At 40.7% G+C, this 12,200-nt stretch overlaps 2 protein-coding genes across 5 annotated transcripts in view; both read left to right on the forward strand.

Annotated features, from left to right (window-relative positions):
* Nucleotides 1-19: 19 nt before the first annotated feature.
* LOC125501136 lies at nucleotides 20-3,755 on the forward strand. Its single transcript, XM_048656211.1, has 4 exons — nucleotides 20-2,320; nucleotides 2,398-2,472; nucleotides 3,268-3,357; nucleotides 3,450-3,755. Exons 1-4 carry the CDS (start codon nucleotides 1,274-1,276, stop codon nucleotides 3,501-3,503), a joined length of 1,266 nt encoding a protein of 421 aa, XP_048512168.1. The 5' UTR covers nucleotides 20-1,273; the 3' UTR covers nucleotides 3,504-3,755.
* Nucleotides 3,756-9,414: 5,659 nt separating this feature from the next.
* The window catches only part of LOC105684332 (protein MON2 homolog), a 30,594-nt gene continuing 27,808 nt past the window's right edge, over nucleotides 9,415-12,200 (forward strand). For 2 of the 4 annotated variants that reach the window (XM_048656076.1, XM_048656077.1), the window contains exons 1-9: nucleotides 9,415-9,784; nucleotides 10,166-10,297; nucleotides 10,352-10,534; nucleotides 10,594-10,830; nucleotides 10,889-11,014; nucleotides 11,081-11,278; nucleotides 11,350-11,602; nucleotides 11,668-11,821; nucleotides 11,904-12,146. In XM_048656076.1, the coding sequence (XP_048512033.1) occupies nucleotides 9,662-9,784; nucleotides 10,166-10,297; nucleotides 10,352-10,534; nucleotides 10,594-10,830; nucleotides 10,889-11,014; nucleotides 11,081-11,278; nucleotides 11,350-11,602; nucleotides 11,668-11,821; nucleotides 11,904-12,146 (1,649 nt within the window). In that variant the 5' untranslated portion in view covers nucleotides 9,415-9,661. The remainder of the gene's footprint in view (nucleotides 9,785-10,165; nucleotides 10,298-10,351; nucleotides 10,535-10,593; nucleotides 10,831-10,888; nucleotides 11,015-11,080; nucleotides 11,279-11,349; nucleotides 11,603-11,667; nucleotides 11,822-11,903; nucleotides 12,147-12,200) is intronic. The other 2 variants (XM_025746837.2, XM_025746838.2) reach the window with 1 other exon arrangement.

The following is a 12,200-nucleotide window of genomic DNA, read 5'->3' on the forward strand; positions in this document are numbered from 1 at the left end:
TATATAGCAGGTATAACGATAAGAAGAAGAACAAAAGATCAAATAGAAATAAAATAAAATAAAATATAAATGCAAATGATACTGATACCTATGTAACGATGATCGCATTTATCGGACCAGTCAATTTTTTTTGCTTTTTCGTTGTTTTTTTTTTCCTTCTTTTTTTTTTTCTCTTCTTTTTTAATCATAGGGAAATTATAGAAATGAAATATGAAGTGATTCATTGAAAATTAATAAATATGTGAACGTAATATAACGAAAACTTATTCATCACTGAAACAAACAAATAACGAAACGAGAAAAAAACTAGTAGTTCCATACCCTCTTTTAGTATCATCCATATCTTCATTCAATCTGTCCTCGTTCCGTTTCCCGAAATAAATAAGCCGTAGTTGGCAATCTTCGATTTGAAAATCGTATTTATCGGCGAGTGATGTGGATTAATATGTATCGGATTTTTACGAGCTCCTACACGAAGTCGGACTATAATGGATAAGATTCGCATGAAAGATTTGAAAAATATTCAATTTTTTTGACTCGAAAATAAAATGAAATCAGAAAATTTTCTTCAGCAAATGATCAATTATTTCTTTCGTGGCACCATTACCCTCGGGTATTCGGAGCCCAGGAATTTGAATCTGAATGCTAAAATGATCGATCCATGAAATTGATCGGGTTCTCGCTAAATTTGCCACGTGATTTTCAAGGAGTTTCAACGGAAGCTTTCGTTTATTGATAGGTATATAAATTTAAACAAATTATTACATATGTTTTGAATTTATTCGCACCCAGAGAAATTTTTTTCGCAATAAATAAGTCGAAGCAAATAATCGATAGTACAGTTTCCACGTACTTGTAACTAACACATGAATTGTTCCGCCAAGTTTATGATCCTTGCGAGGATCCATGACTTCACAATAAATATGAGTGCACGCAATCCCGTTTATCAGTTGACAAATATAATGAAAAATTTCGCAATTCACTGAGGAGTGTTGTGTCCCGGCTGTCAAGGGGAGTTGCTACGTAACTGCCGACCAATTTTCTTACCGCGCGAAAAAAAAAAAAAGAAAAAAAAAAAAAATGCTGAACTTTCATCCATTGAGAATGTAGTGTCGAAGCGATATCGGTCGGTATAGGTCATTCGGAAAGTTACCCGAAAGCTATCGAATTTGGATCAGTCTATTGGTGATAATCGTCCCGGTCACCGCGTCGGTGTCCTGTCCAATATTTCTACGGATAGCGAAGGGTCGTCGAATCGAAAATTTCATTAAAAATGGAAGAAGCCCTAACCGTTGATCTGACGTCGTTCGAGACCGCGTTATATCACGTGGGAAAGATCATCGGCTTGGTGACATTCGACAAGCGAAATAACAAGATTTATCCGGCAAATTTACGGGGGAAATTATATTCCTCGATAATACTGATCATGCAATTATGTTCGTGCACGTACGTAGGGATGCACTTGGATGCATTCGCTCTATCGCCGAGCGCTATAATTATTTTCTTGACTTTCGCACCTCTCGTCACAACCACGGTCTACGCCGGATTGTTAGTCGCGTTCAAAAGTGACAAGATCATCGAATCATTTTGTCGGATGAAGCTGATCGACGACCAGATAAAATCATTGAAAATAGGAGGGGGCGAGTGCGAAAAAATGTCAAAGTACCTCGGTGCAAAGGTGATCGTGTCCAACCTCCTAGTTGCGACAACGGAAGTATCTCTGACGTACATTTTACATCCGGATATCGACGTGCTCACCAGAATGGTCCACGGAATCTTAATGACCGCGACGCACCTCACCATTCGCAATGTGCTTTTCATCTTCACCGAGACCATGAACTGCATCACCAGACGTTTCGCATTTTTGAACGAAAAATTACGAAACATGTTCCTGAAGGTATCGGACACCGTTCACCGACCGGTTTACCGGACATCCGGTGCTTTCCTCGCGCCGGAAAACGAGCGAATCCCAACGACGGCGGATAACGAAGGTGCGGGGAAAAGGGTTACAACCGTCGATCCCGAGTCCGGTGATACTCAACTCTATAAAAAACGGATAAAACTGATTCTGAAAATTCATCAAGATTTAACCAAACTCGTCGAGTCAACGATCAATTTGTACGAAATACTGATCTTCTTTCGCTCGGTCGAGCACCTCGGCAGAGCCTTCAAGAATTTCTACTTCATCTCGCATATGCTCAAGGGACCGAAGACTGAGACGATTTACGTCCATCTGACAGCGAGACTGGCTCAATGTACGCTAATTTTCATCACGGAAATATCTATGATCGTCGACTCTTGCACGTCAACGTGCGAAACGGTGAGACGAGTCGTACGCGTTTTTTTAACGTCCGAACAAGAAAAATAACACATTTTTCTTTTTCCGTCCGCGAACAGGGCAACAAGACCAACACCGTGTTGTACGACGTGTGGTGCGACTTCCGACGTGACGCGCGAAAATTGAAATCCGAAGTCAGTTTCCGTACTTGATGTACGCTGCCGGCGAAAAATTTTCGCACTCGCCTGTCCGGATTTCCAGTCACAACGAAAGCTAGATAATTCAGTGAAACAGAAAAAAGATAATCGATTTTTCATTCTGCTTTTTTGACAAAATTTTCAGAATTTATCTCCAAATTTTTTCACAATTTCTACCGATCGACGAGAACGCAAGAAATTCTGAAAAGTTTTCAAAAAAATTTCACATAGCAAAGCAAAAAAGTTTTCCCCATTGGATATTCTTTTTCGAACCTTATAATTCTCGCGTGATAACCCATGCAACTTTTTGCCCCTTTTTGACATTTTTTTTGAAACCCTAGAGTATAACTTGCGGATAAGACCGCCATATTTTCTGGATAACTTGTATTTTTTCGCCAAAAATACGACGACGGCGGAAAAAAGAATTACGCGAAACTTTTCGAAGAGTGAAAATAAAGCTCTTGATGCCATTTCTTGGTTTTTCATGAAAAGACGATCGCCAAAAAAAAAAAAAAAAACAAATTTCGTAGATAACGCGCCCTATTTTCAAAGGGCAAAAAGTTACCGAAAAATGGCTTGATTGACAAACTTGTACCCGGTCTGGAAGAAAATCGTGAAATTTTTATTCAAAAAAGCGAAACGAAGTTGAATTCGTGCGATTCTCTTCGGAACGCCGTTTCAAAAAATTGTTGATCTTTTTTTTCGACTGGCTGTGAAACTTTGGCCGGCAGTAGTGAATCCTCTCCCCATAACTTATGGTAAAATAATGTTTCGATATCGTTGTTGTTACAGTTCCTGATGTTCTCGACAACATTGTTACAAAAACCGGTCGCGGTGTCAGCTTTCAACTTCATCCCTGTGGATTATTCGGTAATATTTGAGGTAAAAGTCCGAAAAATAATTACGATCCGATTATACAGATGTAATATTTTGATAATCGCGCGTTTGATCGCTTCTTTTATTTCCCCCGACAGATAATCTGCGTTTTGATTGGATACGTCATCCTCATCGTCCAACTGGATCTCTAGTGATATTCCTCGATGCGTTCGGACGCAGGTGTGAAAATTTTTTTCACACCAATAGCCGACGACGGGATCGACAATTGATATTTTTTTTTTTGTTTTCTTGTCACTGAAACTATAACATTAACTAGTGTGAACTGTTGTTAATCAGAGTAATTGTATCGCACGTGTGTCATTTGGACCCGCACTGCAAGCTATGCACATACATACATGTAAATCGATGTAATAGATGATTCCCATATCGTTCCATTAAGCGAATGAATTCTAAGGAGTATTGGCTAGTTATATGGTCGTAAAAATTTTAGGATCGATTATGACTGACAATGAGCTGACACTAGTCGATTCGCTCGCAGTTTGAGCGGAAAAGGTTTCCTGTGCAGATAAGTGGAAAATAACGTCGACTATCTTACGTGTACTTCTCTTCTGTCGATTTCATCCCCTGAAAATCGGATATTATACGATTTCGCTTTCACGAAATTCTTGAAACAAAAAAAGGATAGAATCAACTTTATCAATATATAAATGAAAATGGAAATCGAACTAAATTTGACCGGGTTTCAAAAGTCCATTTTTTACATCGCCAAAATTTTGGGTTTGTCCCCGTTCGTCTTGCGGAATAATAAGTTAACGGAGGCTAATTATGTCGGAAAAGTTTACGCCGTTTTTCTGGTGGTTTTGGTTCAATTCTGGGGTTATGCCGGACGCAAAAAATTTCAGTTGTCGCACTCCACTCCTCTGGCTGAGACGATTTTCATTATTTTCTACGCACTGACAATAGCAACGGTAACATCGAGTCTGTTGGTAATCGGGCTCAAGAGTAAGAAAATCGTTGAAATTTTCAACCAAATAATGGCGATCAATGGAAGCTTGAAGAAGCTGGATTTAGAAAACAATTATTGCGTCGAAGAAACGAAAGGGATATCCTACGGACGAATCGCCCTCACAAATTCCGTGGTCTTCGTACTGAGGACGATTCTCAACGTGAATCTTGGCTCGCGCGAACCGATCAGTCGATTGAATGAAATTATTTATTGGTTCGGAACCATAGCGGTTACCCTTCACATCCATAATACGACTGTTATTTTCGCCGAAACCCTGCGTGCGATCGGCAGATGCTTCGACTCGTTGAACAAAAGTGTTGAGAATATCTTGCGGCCGAATTTCGACCCAGAGGCGAGCGACTCCGACGTGAGAATTATTTCCGACCTATTCCCTGGAGGATCGACGAACGCATCGGCGGCCGAAACCGCGGAAGCTGTTCGGAGGGCGAGAAACAACGTCGTTGATCTCAAAACCAATCGACTGCACACGGGTCGTGCCAGGAAAATCGGAATATTGCACGAACAATTGAGCAACCTTGTAGCGTGTACGGCGAGTACTTTTTCGATACCCATAGTGTTCGCGATTGGCCATCATCTGCCCAGATTACTGGTGAACTGTTATTCGCTGTATACGCAATTATTCAACGTAAAGAACGACGACGCGTCCAACTATGTCGAGATTTTGGTCAACGTCGCGCACGTACTTTTGCCTCGGACGATTATGGTTTTTTTGGAACTCTACTTGATATCCGATGCTTGCTCGGCGGTGTCGAAAGTGGTAAGAATGAAGCTGGGGTGAATGTTCGTTGATTTCACGGCAGTTGAAAAGTATATAAATTTCACTTCTTCAGGGCAATTCCACGAAATTGTCGTTGCACCGGGTTTGGAACAAACTTGGTTCGGTGGAGTTGGGACACGAGGTGCGTTCGAAATGAGGCGATAATTTCCCGCAATTTCAATCAGTCCTACAACATGTTATAATTCCATGTAAATACTATGTACAGTTTCTGATGTTTTCGAACCAATTGCTGCACACACCGATTTCCGTTTCTGCATTCGGAGTTATCGATCTCGACTATTCCATCATTTACAAGGTGAAAATCGTCTGGATGCGTAACACTCAAAAATCAAAATCTTCGAATTTTTCATCTACTTTTGTCAGCACGCGTATATGTTACAGTTATTATGCGCCACGTTCGCTTACGTGATCATGATGGTCCAGATGTGAATCGAATGGATACGTCGAAATCGGATCCTGAAAACCACCACGCTACACAGAATTGAGTTTTCTGTTTCGAGAAGTTGGAATATCTCGAGAAATAACCATCGTACAAAAAAAAATCTTCGGCATCAGAACTGTTTGATCTCGAAGAGGAAAATTTACCACATAGAAATCAACCCCCCACCCCAACCTCAAATGCAGGAGGGGTAGTAACTTTGGTATTTGAAACAAGAACCCCTATTTTTTGTTCCAACTCATATTCTACGTGAGAAAACAAACAAGTTTCATTCGAAAATTTTTTCCCGAATCGTGACAGATGGCGCTCGAATCGGGAAAATTCAAATTCTCGATTGTTTCAGGGAAGGCGCTCTAGATCGAAGTTAAAGAAGTACGTGTTGAATGTTTTGAGAAAAACAATTCGTATATGCATAGTTTTCACCTCAATCGCCACAACTACTCTCAGCGCTACCCAGGAACAACGACGTGGACTCGGTAGTTTTCTGTTTCCTTTCAGGTCTTATTTTTAGTGAGTCCCCTCGCCTCTCACTATTCTGGTGCTTGTTTCCGATCGATCTTTCGTACTAAGTTCTCGAAATGGCGGATACACTAGACGGGGAAAGGGGCCCTGGCGATTGAGGTAGAACTGGGCGGAATCGAATTGTTTTTCTCAAACATTCAACACGTTCGACTTCTTTAACTTCGATCTAGAGCGCCTCGCCTGAGATAATCGAAAATTTGATTTATCGCGATTCGGGCGCCATCTCTCTGGGATCGGGGAAAACTTTTCGAATAAAACTTGTTTATTTTTTCATGTAAAATATGAATTTGCAACAAAAAATAGGGGTTCTTGTTTCAAAATCCGAAGTGACTACCCCTCCTGCATTTAGGGGTTGGGGTTGGGGTTGAATTCTATGGGGTCAAGTTTCCCCCTTGGGATCAAACAGTTCTCATACGAAAAAATTTTTTTTTACAATGGTTATTTCTCGAGATAATTCGACGTCTCAAGATAAAAAAAACTCACCCGTATATACATACAGAATTGTTAGCGCAACACATGTCATGAATTTATAATTCTTGAAAATATCAATAAAACACAAAAATGATGAACAACGAAATCCAATGATTCAATTCCTAAAACCGAATCAAGAAAAATGTATTACAGAAAATTTGTAACCTAAGTTTCGGGGAAATCCCGTTCAAGCACTCGTTTGATCTCCAAACACGTTTCTAAATTCGTTGATCCACAGTCTCTGCTGAATTGTTATTCGCGTTTGGAGATGAAAAAATTATTGGATCATTTTGTCGGATTCCTGGATGCGTTCGGACGCAGAAGTATAAATTTTTTTCACTCCAATAGCCGATGACGGGATCGAAAATTGTAATTTTTTTTTTCTATTTCTTGCCACTGAAACTATTACATCAATTAGTGTGACCTATTGTTAATCAGAGTAATTGTATCGCACGTGTGTCATTTTTACCCGCGCTTAGCTATGCACATACATACATATAAATCGATGTAATAGATGATTCCCATATCGTTCCATTAAGCGAATGAATTCTAAGGAGTATTGGCTAGTTATGGTCGTAAAAATTTTAGGATCGATTATGACTGACAATGAGCTGACACGAGTCGATTCGCTCGCAGTTTGAGCGGAAAAGGTTTCCTGTGCAGATAAGTGGAAAATAACGTCGACTATCTTACGTGTACTTCTCTTCTGTCGATTTCATCCCCTGAAAATCGGATATTATACGATTTCGCTTTCACGAAATTCTTGAAACAAAAAAAGGATAGAATCAACTTTATCAATATATAAATGAAAATGGAAATCGAACTAAATTTGACCGGGTTTCAAAAGTCCATTTTTTACATCGCCAAAGTTTTGGGTTTGTCCCCGTTCGTCTTGCGGAATAATAAGTTAACGGAGGCTAATTATGTCGGAAAAATTTACGCCGTTTTTCTGGTGGTTTTGGTTCAATTCTGGGGTTATGCCGGACGCAAAAAATTTCAGTTGTCGCACTCCACTCCTCTGGCTGAGACGATTTTCATTATTTTCTACGCACTGACAATAGCAACGGTAACATCGAGTCTGTTGGTAATCGGGCTCAAGAGTAAGAAAATCGTTGAAATTTTCAACCAAATAATGGCGATCAATGGAAGCTTGAAGAAGCTGGATTTAGAAAACAATTATTGCGTCGAAGAAACGAAAGGGATATCCTACGGACGAATCGCCCTCACAAATTCCGTGGTCTTCGTACTGAGGACGATTCTCAACGTGAATCTTGGCTCGCGCGAACCGATCAGTCGATTGAATGAAATTATTTATTGGTTCGGAACCATAGCGGTTACCCTTCACATTCATAACACGACTGTTATTTTCGCCGAAACCCTGCGTGCGATCGGCAGATGCTTCGACTCGTTGAACAAAAGTGTTGAGAATATCTTGCGGCCGAATTTCGACCCTGAGGCGAGCGACTCCGACGTGAGAATTATTTCCGACCTATTCCCTGCAGGATCGACGAACGCATCGGCGGCCGAAACCGCGGAAGCTGCTCGGAGGGCGAGAAACAACGTCGTTGATCTCAAAACCAATCGACTGCACACGGGTCGTATCAGGAGAATCGGAATATTGCACGAAAAATTGAGCAACCTTGTAGCGTGTACGGCGAGTACTTTTTCGATACCCATAGTGTTCGCGATTGGCCATTATCTGCCCAGATTACTGGTGAACTGTTATTCGCTGTATACGCAATTAATCAACGTAAAGAACGACGACGCGTCCAACTATGTCGAGATTTTGGTCGACGTCGCGCACGTACTTTTGCCTCGGACGATTATGGTTTTTTTGGAACTCTACTTGATATCCGATGCTTGCTCGGCGGTGTCGAAAGTGGTAAGAATGAAGCTGGGGTGAATGTTCGTTGATTTCACGGCAGTTGAAAAGTATATAAATTTCACTTCTTCAGGGCAATTCCACGAAATTGTCGTTGCACCGGGTTTGGAACAAACTTGGTTCGGTGGAGTTGGGACACGAGGTGCGTTCGAAATGAGGCGATAATTTTCCGCAATTTCAATCAGTCCTACAACATGTTATAATTCCATGTAAATACTATGTACAGTTTCTGATGTTTTCGAACCAATTGCTGCACACACCGATTTCCGTTTCTGCATTCGGAGTTATCGATCTCGACTATTCCATCATTTACAAGGTGAAAATCGTCTGGATGCGTAACACTCAAAAATCAAAATCTTCGAATTTTTCACATACTTTTGTCAGCACACGTATATGTTACAGATATTATGCGCCACGTTCGCCTACGTGATCATGATGGTCCAGATATGAATCGAATGGATACGTCGAAATCGGATCCTGAAAATCTGCACGTTAGAATTGATAACGCTATATCTACATGTTATATGAATTTATAATTTCAACTCTTGCAAATATCAATAAAACACATAAATATGAGTGAACGAAGAAGTCCGATCGCTCAATTCCTAAAAACGAATCAAGAAAAATATGTTTCAAAAAGTTTGAACCATAAATCCAAGAGATCAGCATCTGACGAGGGCTTCGGGCTGCAATACGATTTAGAGTGAAATAATTCCTGTGATGTTTTCCATCATTTCGAATTGCATTTCCATTCTTTGTTCAGATGGCAGTACGAATTCTCTTTTGTCGCCTTTATCAACGTTGATTGAAATTTCTTTGCGTCAAAAGGCTTGCTCCTGCACAAAGCCATGATTGATAAATCAGATCTCACGAGCCATTTGTACGCCAAGCGCACCAACACATGCGGAAGTGAACTCGTAGATTTAGTTCGTCGTTCGGCCATACCTCTTGGGCATTTCTGCAGCGTGTCAGAGGAAGGGCGAGTCTTTGGTTGGCTGACGGAGGTCGGCTACTTGTCAATTTGTTCAGTAAATTTTCTATAAACGTAAGGATGAGTGTGCCAGCTCATCTGTTAATGCGGCATCTGTGATTACGGTGGTTTTTGACGTTCGACAAATAGGGACGCACAGTGAGACGTAATAAATAAAGTTTTCACTGACATGATAGACTGAATATCACATCGTGAAAGGCTGAGAACCTAGGCAACAAAATAAGACATATTTATTGAAAATGATGGTAAATACGGCTGTCGGAGGTGGCCAGGATAACGTCGCCAAGTTCCTCGAGTCCCTTCAGGCCGATCTGAAAGTTTTATCTTCCGAAACTAAGAAAAAATACCCACAAATAAAAGAGGTATGAAATTCTGTACATGAATTATCAATTATTCATTCCTATCTCACAAACCCCATCTTGATTAGAGGTTAGAATTCTAACAATATTTGAAACAACTCAAGCTCTTTCTGAATTTACAATCACAGTCCTTCAATTTTTTATTTGATGAGTAATTAGCGAAAAAAAATTCATTCTTCACAAATCGGTACTTTCTTCTGTTACTTTATCTCAAATATCGACTCAACAAATGATTTTGACAGCTGTCAGATTCCTTCACTGCATAGCGAATGAAGCTTATTCCTAGTACTTACTGTGAGCAGGGTTGTTGCTTCGCTATTTTTTTGCTCAAACGTCAAAATCTTCTTGCTTTGTCACCTATAATCCTTGAGTTTTAAATCACAGTCATGCGAAGAGGGAATATCCAAACTGAGGACAGCTGCAAACAGTCCTGGAACACCGATATACTACATCGTCAATCAGATTTTATATCCCCTCGTACAAGGATGCGAGAGCAGAGATATCAAAATTATAAAGGTAAAGATCTTTTGCATTCAAGGTTCATTGGATTTTACAATAAATTTATTCCAGTTCTGTTTGGGGATCATGCAAAAACTGATTACACAACAAGCAATAGACACAAAAGGTGCTCGCTATATAACAGACGCTTTATGGATGTTGATGGAATCTGGTACAGAAGAAGTGAAAATTCTGCAAAGTGTCACACTACTTCTCACCAGCAATACAGTAGTCCATGGCGAGACGTTAGCTAGGGTAATTAATCCTGCGAATCAGCGTAATGGGAAGAATACCTACAACCTTTATTTTCCTAGAATTTGGTGCTCTGCTTCCGGCTTCATTTCACCAAAGATTCAACGACTATTAACACGGCCGGTGCAACCGTGAGACAGTTAGTATCGCTTGTATTCGAACGCGTTGTGGTTGAAGATGAGGAGTTTGCAGGGCGCACGGAACCGGATGATGTTAATCTAGAAGAACTGAAAATACCCACCAATCAGGCACCGAAAGGTCTCAGGCCATGTGCAGCTGATGCGTACCTCATGTTCCAGGTAAGCAGATTTTTTTTGTTTTAAAAAACACAATCATCTGGGTTTCAAAATCTTTCAGGACCTAGTGCAGCTAGTGAACGCCGATCAACCTTACTGGTTGATAGGAATCACAGAAATGACGAGAACTTTCGGACTTGAACTCCTAGAGTCCGTGCTAACAAATTTTTCTTCAGTATTTTTCAAGGTATGATCTGCGTTGTGATTTGGCGGATCGTCAGCATGTGGAATTTTACTAATGGTATTGTTGCAGCATCCAGAGTTCAGTTTTCTATTGAAAGAACGAGTATGTGCCTTGGTGATAAAATTGTTCTCTCCTAATATCAAATACCGAAACTCTGTTCCTGCCTCCATGCAACAAGCTACTCCACTCGACAAACCGTATTTCCCGATAAGCATGAGACTTCTTCGGGTTGTCTCAGTATTAGTACAAAAATACCATTCTCTTCTGGTGAGTTTATAGTTCCATCATGTATGATTTGGCGAGCAGCTGCGAGATTAACTTCACCCTCTGATATCTAGGTAACGGAATGCGAGATATTCTTATCTTTAATCGTAAAATTTTTGGATCCTGATAAACCGGCGTGGCAACGAGCCTTGGCTTTAGAAGTTTTACATAAAATGACCGTGCAAGCCGATCTGCTGACAAGCTTCTGCGAATGTTATGATCTAAAGCCTCATGCGACAAACATATTCCAAGACATAGTTAACAGTCTCGGAGCTTACGTACAAAGTTTATTCGTCAATCCTCAAATGATGGGGCAAACCGGAGGAGGTGAATTTACTCGACACAAAGTTTTGAAAGTGAATTTTTTCATGCATATTATTACATTTTCTTAGGTACCGGAGTACCAGTGGCACAGGGGCAGCCTCCGGCATTGTTAGCCGGCATGCCAGTTGGTCCTGGAATATCCCCTCAGCCCGGTTTTTATTCGCGTGGAATATGGTTACCTGTCGTCGCCACGTTCAGCAGTGGTCAGGCAAAATCGACTTAGTAAGTTGCGACTCAGGAAATTTCTATTTTGGTTTTTTGTGCCGTAGCATTTAAGGGGGCATAACTAAGTGAACTTTTCTAGTCTGGAAATGTTGGACAAAATTGAGCCACCGCAAATACCCGATGGCTATGGCATAAGCATTGCTTACGCCTGTCTGTTGGATATCATTCGTTCGGTAGCATTGGCAATCGAAGGTGTTCACGAAGAGGGAACGGAACAAAATCAGTATAAACCAACAGAAGTCGAGCAAAAATTGCACACCCAATTGATTAACTCGAGCTGGTGTGGCCTGTTGGCAGCTTTGAGCCCGCTGGTCGATGCCAGGTGAGTTTTCCAGCATTAGATTGCCGTTCGTTTGTTAGAAATATTGACTTATCA

This window comes from Athalia rosae, chromosome 5 (assembly GCF_917208135.1).
Source record: "Athalia rosae chromosome 5, iyAthRosa1.1, whole genome shotgun sequence".
In the NCBI taxonomy this organism is placed as follows: domain Eukaryota; kingdom Metazoa; phylum Arthropoda; class Insecta; order Hymenoptera; family Athaliidae; genus Athalia; species Athalia rosae.

Coding starts and splice junctions, on each gene's coding strand:
- LOC125501136 (XM_048656211.1), top strand. CDS start 1,274: ATGGAAGAAGCCCTAACCGTTGATCTGACGTCGTTCGAGACCGCGTTA. Junction 2,321..2,397: donor GCACGTCAACGTGCGAAACG/GTGAGACGAGTC, acceptor GTCCGCGAACAG/GGCAACAAGACCAACACCGT. Junction 2,473..3,267: donor CGCGAAAATTGAAATCCGAA/GTCAGTTTCCGT, acceptor TTGTTGTTACAG/TTCCTGATGTTCTCGACAAC.